Source organism: Ambystoma mexicanum, chromosome 3p (genome assembly GCF_040938575.1).
Source record: "Ambystoma mexicanum isolate Mex_15411 chromosome 3p, UKY_AmexF1_1, whole genome shotgun sequence".
Taxonomy (NCBI): domain Eukaryota; kingdom Metazoa; phylum Chordata; class Amphibia; order Caudata; family Ambystomatidae; genus Ambystoma; species Ambystoma mexicanum.
This window is the reverse complement of record NC_090925.1, coordinates 649,944,366-649,959,744: the sequence shown is the minus strand read 5'-3', so window position 1 is coordinate 649,959,744 and position 15,379 is coordinate 649,944,366. Positions and strand designations below refer to the sequence as shown.

Below are 15,379 nucleotides of genomic sequence, written 5' to 3'. Positions count from 1 at the left end.
GCATCTTTTTCCACTGGCACCATCCCCAGCGACCTTAAGGAGTCCTGGGTAATCCCCCCCCCCCTCAAAAAACAATCTCTAAATCCATCCATACCCACCAACTACAGACCTATTACCAAAGTTCCCGTCCTGCTCAAAATCCTAGACAAGGTAGCATACCTCCAAATACAGAAATATCTAGAACAAAACCAACTCCAGGGAGTGCGTCAGTCAGGCTTCAGACCCCAACACAGGACCGAAACAGCCCTGATAGACCTTAAGGCCCAAATAGATGCACTTAGGGACAATGGAAAAACCACCCTATTACTATTACTTGACCTATTGGCGGCCTTAAATTTGGTGGACCACAAAGTCCTCTGCGAGCGTTTGGACTCGGCTGCGCACTTCTCTCAGGAAGCAATAGACGGGATACAATCCTTCCTGAAGAATAGGACAATGCGTTTATTTTCACCTTCAGCATCTGCCGCCCACTCCCATCACCTGCAGAGTACCACAGGGATCATGTGTCTCACCTACCATGTACAACATATTCACTAAGCCCCGTTTCAATTATTTCGACGGTCTCGGTATCCCCTACACCAACTATGCAGACGATACCCAGATCCTCTTACCACTGACTAGAGATTATGACAAGGATTTGTCCTTGGTGAATAGTTAACCTCATCCAGGCCTGGATGGCCACCGATGGTCTATGTCTGAATGATGACAAAACTGAGCTCATCATCCTCAGCACTACTCCCAATCTTAATAAACTCGGCCACAAATACACCAGTTTCAACATCGATGGCAACACCATCAAAGTTGCCAAAGAAGTTAAAACTTTAGGCTTCTACCTAGACGCCACCCTTTCATTCACAACCAGAAGAATTATTCCCTTCTCCCAGTATCTGGCTTTCACAGTTTCTAACTCAAAAACAGGGGGAATGACTCCCTTCCCTTGTCCTCTTGGTTTAAATGTCCTTTTTCCTGTAGCTGTGGCACTGACTCCCTTATTCTGGTTTCACAGTCACTTCACACTCGGCAGTACCCAGGGGGAATGACTCAATTCCTCTGGTTATCCTTGTTTCACACTTTCCGTTCTTTCTCTGCAATTCATTCAGAAGTATGATTATTGGCCCATGTTTCCCCAGTATAGTCAACTTAGCTTTCTGTCTTGCCAAGTACTGCCACAAGGAAGGTCGTTCTCACTTGTCTTTGTTTGTGGGTCCCAGACCCATATTTCTCTATTCAGCTCATTGGACTGATCTGGTTCACTATCCTACCAAGTACTGTCATGAAGTAGATGATTTACAAAGTTCTCTTGGCTCACTCTTTGTTCATTGGACAGACTTGGTTCACTAGCAGCCAAGTACTGTCACTAAGGAGATCATTTATTTACCAAGTCATTTTGCCCCTCTCTCCCAAGTTGTGGGGTTATGTACTGTTCCCTTTTGAGAAGTTCCTCCCCTTTTCCAATCACAATATTTATCTCTTTTTCAACTGGTCTTTTTCTACCCCTATTCTCATGCTGGGTTTCTCTGACACTTCCCCTTAACTGCCAACACTTCCTTTTGGTCCCCGTCAGCCGGCCCGGTTTCTTCCCTTCCTTTAGGGAACGTCTCATCGGGCTCCGGTCTGTCCTGGGACTCAGGACTTCGTGCTCCCTCCATGTACGTCAACTCTGCAGCTGCTGGCTTCTTCCAGCGTTCACTCTCTCTGGACCACCCGATACCTCTGCTTTCTGTGCTCTGGCTGTTCTTTTCCCAGCCACCGGACAGGTCCTTCCACTTCAGACCCGGTAAAGACGCCTGCTTCCCGCTGACGGCGTCCCGGCCTGCAGCCCTTACTTCGTCCAGCGCCGAACCGCTGCTGGGTCATCGGCTCCTCCAGGGATGGCTTGACCAACTCCCTAATCTGTCTTCTGTTTTTATGTTGGTGTTGGAAGTGGCCGACATTTGGAAGTGATATTCATAGTTCTACACCTACTCCTCATCCCAGTCTTTGTGATTCAAGTCTTGCTTGGGTGTTCTGGGCTGTTCTCCGTCTCTGTGGATTTTCTGTCACTGACTACAATGGTTCATGGGCTGGTTGGGTATATAACTTGCTGTCCCTATCCCGATAGGTGCAGTCTCTCCTCATGCGATCCTCATGCTGTGCACCAACCCCAGGAGGACTATCTGGTAGCAGCCTCACCTCACTGGCTTCGTGGGAAGGTAGTTCCTCCTCCCACCCCTGTAGACCCCACCCCCCCCCACCCCCCTTGGAGAGAAGTGACAACATTCAACTGTCACTTTCGTATAGTAATTGCTTGTCGGTGTCCTGCACAGGACAGGGTGTTTGGAGGGCATAACGGCACTTTTCCTTGTAGTGCCATGCTGATGACTGTGCCATGTGCCTAGGGCCGAGAATTGGTGACCCATAAACAACAGAATCCTGATAAGTAGTTGAACATGAGGTAGCGATTCCCTAGTACTCTTAATCAGAATAAGATCATAGATGAGGTGGAAATGTGGCAGTTCTCGTGTACCCTCTCCCCTTCCCAGATTACAGTGTGTGAGCAGTAAGAATCTGTAAAAATGGGATATGTTTTTCTATATAAGTCTAATTCACATTACATGGTATGTGTTAAGTCAGGGTATATTCCTTGACAAGGTAACCAGAATCCTGACTTCAAGATTTTGAACTTGTTGTGTAGAGGACGAGTTCTTTTTGTCAATGTACCCAACAGAGAGGTAGAAGAAACTCTCTGAACGGTCAATTGACCTAAAGATGAGAGGACGTCACAGGAACCGGTCAACCTGCAAAGGAACCGTACGTTAGTGACAGAAGATAACCTGAATAGCAATGTACAGACAACCCAAACTCTTAGTACCTGAAAATTGACTGTAGTTGACTGAATGGCAAATCAGAATAGTAAGGTTGGCGTCGGAATTCTAAGAGGACAAAAATAACCAGTAATTCACCGGAACCCAAACAAGGATCAAAACTTGAATTAGAAATATAGGAACAGTCTTACCGGTTGAGAGTTTCCAAGGAAGTTCAATATCCGGAAGAATAAATGAAGAGCAGGAGCAATCCGCAAAGCAGGAGCGTAGATCCACCTACCCACCGCCGGCATGAGGACGCCTAAACCAAGAATCCGGTAAGCAACAATGTCCACCTGAAACCGACGGCATGAGGACGCCTAGTACACTAGAGAGTCTCCAGTTCCATGGGACAATGAGGAAGTATGTATCCACAGGTCTGTAGAATGGAGGACGTAAATAGGACAAGTCGAATGAGGACAAGAGAAAATCCGCGAACAGTTCCAAGAATCGAAAACCAAGCGGGCAAAATTCAAGCAGACATCCGTGATCCGTAACCATTTCAATGAGCAGTTCCGAGGGTCGAGGCAACCAACAAGAGGGACAAGCAAGGGAAAACCAGCAGGAGTCCAGTAGGCGATCCGGGTCAAACACTAATCCAACAGAAGCAAAGCAAGGTACGTAGCGGCAAGAGAAATAACAATTTCAGAAGCAGCGAGTAGCGGGGAGGCGGGGCATAAGAACGAAAACCAAAAAGTCACGTGAGAGTCTAACAACGTGCAAAGACACGTGACCTCAAGTACGCAGAGTGACTGCGCTTCCATGGTAAAGCCCAGCGCTGCTTAAATGACACAGAACAAACTGGCTGAGCAAACTTCCGTGTCCTGAACCAGCGTCTCTGTGACAAAAGCGGAGGAAAACCAGGTGAGAAAGGTAGGCGAGTAGGAAGGGAAAGACTGCCAGTATGCCTCCCTGATTTACGAATCCTGACAGTATGAATCCTGCCTCTTGACACACTAACTTGATCAAAAAGAAAATCTGGTTTGTTTTGTTTGTGTAGTGTGAGAAGGAAATGGAACATATCGGCGTGGAGGGTAGGCACATTTGCAAAAAGGCAAGATTTTCTGAATGTCCAGCTGTCCCCCAGTGTAATTAAACCAATGTGGTTTGTTATTTGGCTCTTGGTTCTCTATATTTTGCTCCTCATAAAATACCTACGTTTTTGTGTGAGCCCACTAAGTGAACATTTGGCTAAAGAAACAAGCCTGGAGCACATATCACATGTACAAATGCATACCTTTTTAGTAGCCGTTTGCGTCGTGAGTTAATTTTTTTTCTTTTTTCTTTTTCAGAGGAATCTCGTTTTTCCTTTCACCTTTGCACTTATCTCAGCCCCCACAAAAGGATTTCACCATTTGGCCTCAAGACCACTGCGAGCATGGGGCCTCGGAGGAAGTTTGTCAAGCCCTGTCTTCCTGGGAGTGATGCCTCTGTGCTTTTCAAAGCAGATGGGGCTAAAGACTATATGAACCAGCTCTCCCATGAAGTGCTGTGTCACATATTTCGGTAAATTGCTTTGTGTTCTACCTTCTTAAGATGTAAATTCTGTGTTTGTGCAATGATCTAACACCTTCAACTAATATCATTTGGTTCTCACAGTATGTAAAGTGCCAGCATTACAGACTCTGTTGTAATTATTTTGGTGGTGCATTTTCTACTTATTGAATAGTTTGGAATGTTTATATAATACATTGTAGCAAATTGAAATGGCCTGGGCAAATTTGTGGCTGCACAATTTCTAATGTCAATGGACCAGTTGACTTAACAATTTTCTGAACAGGAAATATTTGTTGTAGACCAATAACCACTGGGAACGTTTAGAAGTCATGTGCCCTTATGGGATACTTGCTTGTACAAGAGAGATTGTAGTTGGTGGTTTTTGATTTTGAATTTGATATTTGTGGTATGTAGGCAGGGGCACAGCCATTAAGGTGAATGAAGAAATTGTAGGAATTAATCCGCCAGTGGATGGGTTTGTGGACCATCCAGTTGTAATGGCTAGGTGTTTAGTTTTTAGATACAGCCTTAGTACAGACCTAAACATAGTAAGGTATTAACTTTTTACCTGCTCAGAGCTCTACAGGACATGCTTGTGCCCATCAACACCAACAATTTTGACTTATGCTTTGATTTCTTAAGGACATTGAAGAAGCTTAAGGAAAAGGGGGTTGATCGAATAATGATCAAAGCACAAAAGGATCATCTTAAATTAAGCCTTAATAATTGTCAGTTGGCATCTGCAAAAAAAAAAATAGATTGGTTCAGTACGTGTCACAATTTATTTACTAGCAAAATGTGTTGTCTTTGCGAAACAGATATAGATAGATGGAACTATATATCGCCCTCCATTAACGTGTGGCTGAATGTTTATCATAAACAAATTTAGTGTTCTCTTTCCTTTAATAGCATTGCAGTTTAGTACATTTTTTTAATGCGTTATGCAAACTGTGCTTGAGAAATATTTTTATTTAAAGGATAGTTCCGGGACTTTTTTTTTATTGTCCCTACGGTTCGGCCATGTGTTTTTAAGCATAACTCGGTAGATCGTAGAAAACTTTCCTATGGACCTTACCCGACTTTTCGTCCATTAACGCACTCGAAATCAGCCGCCATTTTCTGATAATCCTATCATTTCCCCCCCATCGCCCTGGCTCACCTGCTTTTGCGGCACTAAATCAAATCCCCCGCCCCTGAAACAGACTTTATCAAAACATTCATATTCCCTGCCTCTATCCGTGACGTGACTGAGCTGCGTAGGCAAACGCGCCCAGGCGTCTTCTACGCGACTCCACACAGAACCCGGAAATCAACACAGATGAGCTCACACAACACAGCGCGCCACAATTGGGAATATGAAACTGTACTTTTAAATTAAACCGCAAGATTGTAAATCTGGTAAAGTACATTTATTTGACATCAAATGTTTTGAGAATATTCAGCGATTTTCATTTTTATTTGCTCACGTTCCAAAAAGTTCGTTTTGAGGCACGCGATGTTCCTTTGCTGTACACAGGGTCTTAGATCATCTCACAATACAGCGCCACAATTCGGAATATGAAACTGTGGTTTAAAAGCAAACGGCAAGATTGTACATTTGGCAAAGTACATTTATTTGACATCAAATGTTTTGAGAATATTCAGCGATTTGCATTTTTCTTTGCTCTCAATCCAAAATAGTTTGTCTTGAGGCAAGCGATGTTCGTGTGCAGTACACAGGGTGTTGGTTTACGATAAAATAAGCTCTTCGGTCGCACTGATAATCGCATGGCTGTTCCAACAACGAGGCACTAGGCCACCACAACGGTCTGTATGTTGCATCTAGCCGTTAGTACCGCGTAAGGGCATACTTGTACTTGGCGATCGTCCCATAAAATGGTCAGGGTGGTAACGTTGTTCACGCGGAGAAGCAACTGGCGGTTATAAAAGCCATCCGCCGGTGTCTGGTACTCGTGACACATACAATAATGAAGGATGTACCTGTTTTAAAAACATAAAAAATGAAATTAGTCTCACCATCAGATCTTTATTAAAATTATTCATTTTATATATTAGGTCGGGAAATTATTTCATAGCTAGGACAGTGCAACTGGGTATTATACGTCAAGGGGGCTGTAGTATACTGAGACAGTCCCCCAGTGCAGGGGTTAACAGGGAGGCAGTGCAGGTGGAGAGTGGAAGGGCCCAGGACCGAGGTCGCAGACAGTGGACCAGTTGTAGCAGGGGAGAGGGAGAGAGAAAGCAGAAGCAAAGAGGAAGGTTTTGAGGTGCTTCCGTAAAAGGAGATGGTTCTCCTCAAGATAGTGCGCGGTACAAAACAATATGCCACATAGAACGAACAAGTACAACTTAACCCGTCTTTAAAGCTACTGTATAGTAATTAAATTGCGGTATAAACTCATCTAAAGAGTTACTTACATTATATTTGCATTTTCCATTGTGTCTGTGCGTAGGGCAGCCCCGAAATACCACTCCTTCTATGCCGACGTTATTTCTTCTAATGAACGAACATTAAATGGCTTTCGTTTCTGAAATTATATTCATTATCGTTTCTTACGTTATTGCCCCACACCCCCAAAAAGAAGTCTTTTGGGATGGTCCCGGCCTGTCAAGGTCAAATAACAATAGAACCTTATACTGAGTCGTGGGCCATTCCGGCACCCGAGCAAAAAATCAAAGCAGCTGACCTTCACTTTGAACGAGCACACATTCCTAGTTAGCTACATTCAGTGTAAGGCCATCTCACAGGACTTGAAATTTACACTCCATCTTTGCATTTTGTCTGCGTGCATTTGCAGCCCCAGAGAACCATAAATACGGAGACATTCTATATTTTTTGAAAAATGATTTATATTACTGTTTGGTTTAATTTAATGCGCAAATGAACAAGGTTGGATAGACATATTGCATGTACATTGAGCAATCACTTTTATTTACACAATACATAGTTACACATATTCAATGGGCCTGCAACATGAGGAGACTCCAGAGCAAAGTCACAGGTGACACCCGGGTGGTTCGCACAACTGCACGGTGAAGGGAGGGGCAACGGTGGAGAGACACATTGCATGTACACTGAGCAATCACTTTTATTTACACATTACATAGATACACATATTCAATGGGCCTGCGACATGAGGAGACTCGAGAGAACAGACAATCAAATTACAATCATTTAAACCGTGATGTGTATTTCTCAATGAGCTCTTCTTTAGGTGGACATGGAACAGAGGCAATGTTGGGTGGCAATGCAGTTGTCCCCTGCACAGGTTCGTTCACAACTCCATGTATGTGCCTATCTAGGACATCAACAATAAGTCTCTCAATAAAGTCATATTGCATATCCTCAAACACTGGTTTGATAACCCATTGTTTACTTCTTTTAGTGAAGGCCTTATTGTAGCGAAGCGTCCCTAAAGTTCCGGTCGTCCTACTTTGTTGACGGCCAACATTATGGTTATGTGCCAAGACCGCTAGAAGAGTCCGATTTATCATGCCCTCCATGCCAAAATGCAATCGTTTTGGCCTGTACTTTAGGCACATATTGTGGAACACCTCCAAATCTCCTGTGTGGCAGAATTCTGTGAGTCCCCTCAAATCTCTTTTTATAGTTTTATCAAATACAATCTTTTCAATGGCTTTGTGAGTGGGTGATGAAGGAATCAACCACTTCTTCTTCCGTGCCTCCTCTGTGGACAAATGGCCATGTTCACAATTGTGGAAATGTTGGTTTGTGTTCCAGCGGTGAACGTTGCTACAGTGTAGCATTACTGACCGCTATTTTTCCAGTAGAATTTCCAACGACCCTCCACATGTTTCTGAGCTCCACCAAAGATGGTTGCTGATTGACTTGGACCACTGTGAAATACCTTGCATATCTTTTTTTTTACCTGCAGCCGACATTTTTTTATTGATTGTTTTTGCAAGATGCCAAACGTCAAATTGGTGATTTATATTTTTGTACTCTTCTCTCATTGTCTTGGCAATTGAAACGTGTCTGTCCGTGGCTATCAGGTCGATCACCATTCCCCGCGATTGTAGTTCTTGCAATGATGCTACAAAGCCAACTTTCTCCATGGCCACTGAGGATGTACTTTGTGACACCTGCACGACCACCGAACTCACAATTTTCTTACTTTCCATGTCCTGAAAGTGGTAGGTGCAGTACTTGGCTGAAAATCCTGGGCTGTCGCACTGTCCATCACCGGCTAGCCTGAACCGTTTGCCCGCGAATGTACTATCAATAGACATTTTTTCCATTCTCCAAGCTTCGCTAATGGCTGGAAATAGATAATCGGTTTGGTATTTGTAGAACTGAGTTTTCGCAATGAAATGGATTCCCACAAACTGAAAGAAAGACTCTAACTTTTTAAAACTTGAACCACTAAAAAGTGCAGCCGCTGCACAAAGTAGATTGCCTGCTGGCAGTTGCCCCAGCATGGGTTGTGCAGACCATGAGAAAGGATGATATTTTGTACAGGTGGCATGTATTTTAAGGTTAGTGCCTCGAATTGCACGAGTCACATTAATCAATGGCTCCCCAAATACTTCCCCACCAACCGAATGCCCACATTTCATCCGAATAATAATATCAATCAAACAACTATCGAATACAATGAATTTGGCCTCTTTCCTTATACTGTCACTCTGCATCCCAGCTGGTTCGGCCTGTAACGTTGAGGACATGTCACTCACATGAAAGGTAGAATCTCTGATATCGTCTTCCGCTATGTTCAGTGATATTGATGGTGTTTCATTGTCGTCCACTTCATTCTCTTCCATTGCAACATCTGTTCCTTCTCCGGCGATGGGTGAATAAAACAATTTCTTCAACTTTCTCGCGGTCTTAGTTTTTGCGGGTGTGGATTCTGTGAATTGATCTCCGACTGCATCCGAACTACCAGGAGGACATTCACTATCAATGGCTGGATGTGGTATAGCTCCGTTGTCAATCACTTCATATTCTTCCCATTGGCACGATGCATCTCCAGTCTCAAGTCCCTGCCAAAAGGTTTGACAAGCAACATCTCTCGTTCGCTTCACTGTCTGTGTAGATCTAGTTCGTACACCCACTCGCAACTAGAGGACAGATTGGAAAAGGGATGTTCAGGTTAAACACAACTTACAGTATTGAACTATTAACAGTGAAAAACAACATGATATAGTGACCAGGACACTAACCTTCTTTTGCTTTCTTTTCTTTGAAACTTTCTTGCCTCGAACTTCCGACTCGTGTGTGCATGTCTCCACTTCCTCTTGCGCTGCAACGACTATATTTTCATGATAAGCACATCCATCACGCACTGACGCTCCATCGACTCCCTGAAACATAGAACTTTCATTATTATGTATAATAATATCAAACACAAAATGTACTTGGGGACCAATACCCACGTACATCTCAATAGCAAAACACGAATGAACGCTTTGTGTAGAACATTCAAACGACAATTATTCACGCATTGTTGATCTAGTTAGATGGAACTGTCAAGATCCATACCTCGGGCTCCTCATAGACTTCCATTGATGATATTATTGAAGATGATGCTTCAGTAACTCCCTGAAACACAGTAATTGCATTAGTATGGTTTTCTATTTTGTTAAAAAGAACATAAACTTTGTGCAGGCGTCAACGGCTCATCTAAATAGACCTGCACAAATGATCAGTTGTCTAAAATAAATAATGGATATGTAAATATGATTCGATTTGCTCGATCGTTGGAAGTGTCACCACCCAGAGATCTGCATCAACTACTAGGGGTGATGTTCTTGTAGAAGAAGCTCCGTCATCTCCCTGAAACATAGTACTTGCGTTAATAAAGAAGGAAGTATAGCGGATGTAATCACGTCATATGATTTCGCTTGATCGAACTGTCAGTATCCATACCTCGAAATGCATAAGAACATCAAGGGACGATGTAACTGCGGTGCACACTTCTGCAAGCTGTTGCGCCGACCCGTAACTGCATGCTCCCCCTTCTTCTTGGACTAATGCTCCATCGACTCCCTGAAACATAGGACTTTCATTAGTAATGAACACAATATTGAAAAAAGAAGACACATAGGAGGGCGACGACAGAAGGACATATCAATGGCTAAAAACGAAAGAAACATTGTGTGTAACAATCACGCTACAAGAATGCAAGATCTGATGATCTCCATCGATGGAACTGTCCGGAAACGTACCTCGAGCATCTGAGTGACATCAACGGTTGTCGTCAATACGTTGGACTCCTCAGCATCTCCCTGAAAGACAGTACTTGCATTATTTTGGATAACAATAATTATAACTGAAAACAAAGACTAGAGGACGAGTACAAGGGTGTACCATTAGGTAAAATAATTACACGATAAATTAAAACTATTGATTTACATGCCTAAAACAAGTCAGTGGCAGAATAGCTAAGTAAGATTACCCGATAGGCGCTTGAAGTGGCTGATGACTGCAATAACGACACGGATGGAGAATCTTCCGCCTTCATATTGAGTGGATACATAAATGGGGAAATTATTGTTAGCTAATGCTACACACTACAGCAAGGCCGAGAGATAAATACGTAAACTTGACTCACCAGTGGAGGGATGTGGACGAATAGAGTGGGAATAGCGGTTGAGAGCAATTTTCGCCTCGCTCGCGGTGTGTTCTTCTTTATTAGCAATGATGTGGAGTACATGTCTGAGCTAAAGTGCCTGCTGCAGATGCGGTATCGATCACCCCTCTTGTCCGCAAAGACTTCTAGGACTCTACTTTCAAGCTCAGACGGTGGATATCCGCAATATCGGACCCATTCTCTTATCTGATCTATTGTTTTAGGGATCTATTGTTTTAGGGAAAACATGCATTATAGTACCTTCAGATTTATTATGGGTCTTCGAAGGGCAACCGCCAATGGAACAGGCAGGCATTGTGGAAAGTTCTGAAAAGTAAAGATCAACAATTCTCTATGAATACCAATGTAAACTCAGAACATGTGACTAGTTCCTTGCATGTACTGTCTTGAACGAAAAGAAATTGGACGCAAAATGATTATGGTACATGGCCTTACCTTGACGAACAAACAGTTAGATGCAGGGATCAGAGTAGTTTCTTGTCGTAGAACAGGGAGCAGTTCACAGGTTGCAAACTGACGAGTTTTCCTCGAAGTCACGGAAGTTCACAGAGACGAAGAGCAGATAACCAGCACCTTCACGGGTTGACTAGCAAAGCGCAAAGAAGTTCTCATTAGAAATATGAAGTGGGTTATAAAGAATTCGAAACAGGGGTGTGTTTGTGAATGAATGACGTGTATATGTCGTGGCATTATGCGGTTTGCAGGGGGCCGTCCAGCGTGAAGGGGGATGCTTGGCAGGAAACACGGGGTCTGGAGGTAGACATGGGAACAACAACCCATGCTCTATAGACCACTTTGAAGTGTACATGGTCTTTGGCACCTCTTGGCCTTTATCGCTCCCTGACAGCTCCACTTGGCAGCACAAGTACCCCGGTGCGAACTGCCTTTGATAGGGCGGGGGGTGGATTGGGGCGGTGGTCGTGCAGACAAGACACAGGAAGACTCGTGAATGGAGACACACTTATGCGGATTGCAGGGGGCCGTCCAGCGTGAGGGGGGATGCTTGGCAGGAGACACGGGGTCTGGAGGTAGACATGGGAACAACAACCCATGCTCTATAGACCAAAATCCAGTGTAGTGAAGCTTAAGGCTTCTGTAAAAGGAACAGGTCAGATACAAAAAAGCAACACGTTTCGGGGGCCATAGAAATGGAAGGAAAGGTGCAGTAAAGAGGAATCTTTTCTAACAGTGATGAAGCTCAGATGAATGTATGTATAATTTGGGGCACCTTGAGGTGCATGGTTCTGCTTTTCGTTTTTACATTTTAAGTAATGATTATACTTAGAAATATGCTAGGCTGATAACTATGTATGTTTGGGATTTTTTATTTGTTTTGTGTGTTTTCTTCTTTTTTTTTCTTCTTTTACTTCTGCCCTTTTTAATGTTTATTGTTGGACAATATTTCATTTGATTTGCTGTACAATGAATTTAGAAATCGCTCTGTATATTTGATTTATATGCACGTCTTTTCCGCAAAGATAGTATTTTCTTTTTTTTTGTATTTCTTTTTTTTTACTTCTGATGGTTTCCTTCACCTTTTTCACTTCGAATGTTAGGGGTGTTAAATGTGGTTCTAAAAAAACAAAAATCTTTAGCAAACTATGGAGCATGAGGGTACATATTGCTCTTTAGTGAGAGACTCATGTGTTGGAAAATGATCAGAACCTGTTGCTGAATTCTCGGTATACTCATGTTTTCGATGGTAGTTATACCACCAGGTCAGGAAAGGGCGAAGTGTTATAGTGGAAAAAACTATTAAGGACCTCAAGGGCAGATTTCTATTGGCTATTATAATTCTAGATAATACTATAATTACTATTGTGGTCAATGTACGGTCCTTGTGGCAATGGTACACTGTTTTTTAAATTTATTTATTTTTTTAATTTTAGATGTAACGTTACAGACACGTGGTGATTTCATGATTCTTGTGTCGGGGGGACTTTAATTGTGTTATGGATGCCAAATTAGACAGGTTGGCACCTTGTAGGTACTCGGGGAGATGGGGTGGGGGGGCACAGTGTGGCAAATGATCCTAGGTGTATGATTGAGGGTTTCAGTATAGATGCCTGGAGAGCTGCGGTTCCTAGTATTCGGGGGTATACCTTTTACTCACCAGTACATGATTAATACACAAGGCTGGACTATTTCTATGGGATACACTGCTTGAAGGGTTAACCTCTAATAGGCATCCAGGAGAGGAACATTTCAGGTTGTGCTAGTGTTCGTTTGATCATTGTTATCAAAAAAAGTTAAACACGCCTACAGAAGATGGAGACTTAACTTTCAAATCCTGAAAGATGAAACTATTACTCAGTGTCTGGGGAGCTTTATTGATTGATATTTAATTGATAATTTGGATACAGCAGAAGCCAACATAGTATGGGATTGTTTTTAAGGCTACACTAAGGAGGGGGGTTAAACTTGTAAGCCAAACTGCTCACCTCAAGAAACTAGGTGTGGTGGAGATCAGATTATTGGAGTCTGCGTTGGAGAAAGTACAGAGTTGTTATGCGATGTTAAAGAACGAGCAAGACTAACTTGAATTGAGTAGGTTAAAGGAATTGCTTAGTTGTAAAATAGATCAACAAACGGAGAGAGGGCTGCTTTATGCTAGCCAAGCATTTTGGCAGAATGGGGAAGTGGGCAGCAAACTCTTTGCCTGAAAACTCAAAGGTACTTCCATCAATCCATTATAAAGAATGTAGTCCGACATGTATTTTTGTTTTTGTTGTTTTTATTCCATTTGTAAACAACAATCGGCACATAACACACTGCACCATAGTAGAAAGCATATCGGCAGCATCTGTGTTCAATAACCCCAACTAACTCTACTTGCCCCCAAAACATAGCCTATGTAGCATATATTCACACATTGTATCTCGATGCATCAACCTCCCCTAGTGCCAGTTCCACAGCCTCCTCCCCTCCTTTTGCAAACAATGTTACGGTGAGCGCTATCCATGTCTGTATATCCATACTCACTTCAGCATTTTGTTCCCTGAGTGCCGTCTCCCATACCCCTGTCTCTGTTGCACACCACTTTTCCAGCTCCCTCCACCATCTAGTTATATTTGGTTCTTTTGTGTCCTTCCAACCCATAGCTATGCTACGCTTAGTCATTAAGTGCATCAGATCTTTGAGTTTGTTCAACGGTTTATCTTTAACGTTCCTCTTATATCGGCCTAGCATGCAAGCCTCTGGATTCTGAAAATCCAGCATAACGCCTCCCCGAGCCGCCTTGCCTTCCACCCCTTCCAGAACCTCTGTGCAGTCGGGCACTCCCGGAACATATGTATGAACCCAGCATCTTCCAGCCTACATTTGGGACATTCTTGTTTGGTGGCTCCCTTGAAGGTAGAAATAACCGCAGGTGTAAGGTATGCTCTTTGCATGACATATATAGTTGCATACGCTGTAGTGTAGCATTCCTGGAGACCTTCTTATGGTATGGTATTGCTTCTTTCCATTCTCTATCCCCAAATGTCCTCCCCAATTCCATTTCCCATTTATCTTTGCATTTCAGTTATGAGCACAAGGTTTGGCCTATCAAAATTTCATAGATTCTGGAAACAGCGTGTCCTCCCTCCGCTAATGTGAGCAACACCTCAAAATCCTCATCCACAATGACTTCCCTCCTCGCTGTTTGGCCATCTATCTCTTATGATCTGCATCACTGCGTTATGCAGCAGGAACTGTCCCGTGTTTGTGCGCGCGTGGCTTTTTGCAGTTTCGGGAAAATGTCTTCCACCCTCCCTCATTCTGCAGATCACCCACTGTTGCCACTGCACTCATCTCCCGCCTTGTCGCAATCACTGTTCTACTGCCCGGTTTCCCTTCTAGGATTGCTGCTATCAGTGGCAAGAGTGGATCCACCCTCCCCATAACCTAACAGGCCCTGCGCGCCAGACTTGGATACCCAGTTTCACTAAGTAGGGGTTCCCTTTTTGCTCCCTTGTCTTTTCTTTATTATTGGTTGCAACAATACCGTTTCCGCCGTGGGATAGTCTGCCATCCATTGCATAATGTATTGTAGCTGGCACACCAGAAAATGCAGCTCAAAGATTGGTATCTTTAACCCCCCCTTGTTCATACAGCCTTTGCAGTGTGCTTAGGGCTACCCTGGTCCTCCCCTCGTGCCACAGGAACCCTCTACACATCCTATCTAATTCTTGGAAATACTGCCTTGGTATATCGTACAGGGAATTCCCGAAACAATGTATGAGTCTCGGCAGTGCAACCATTTTTAACAATGCCGCTTTGCCCATCACTGAAACAGTAATTCTACTCCAAAAAAACCCATAGGCGCTACCAGTCCGGCCTTAGCTTTTACTGTGTTATTTTCATACTCGTGCTTAGGGTCACGATCAATATGAATACCGAAATATCTAAAGGAGTTCCTACTCCAGGGGAGGGGAAGTTCTCGGAATT

The 15,379-nt window shown here is 43.4% G+C and overlaps 1 protein-coding gene across 5 annotated transcripts in view; it reads left to right on the top strand.

The window, feature by feature from the left end:
* Positions 1-15,379, top strand: part of FBXO38 (F-box protein 38) — a 1,054,306-nt gene that overhangs the window by 23,842 nt on the left and 1,015,085 nt on the right. For all 5 annotated transcript variants that reach the window (XM_069651425.1, XM_069651428.1, XM_069651424.1 and 2 more), the window contains exon 2: positions 4,136-4,349. In XM_069651425.1, coding sequence (XP_069507526.1) covers positions 4,222-4,349 — 128 coding nt within the window. In that variant the 5' untranslated portion in view covers positions 4,136-4,221. The remainder of the gene's footprint in view (positions 1-4,135; positions 4,350-15,379) is intronic.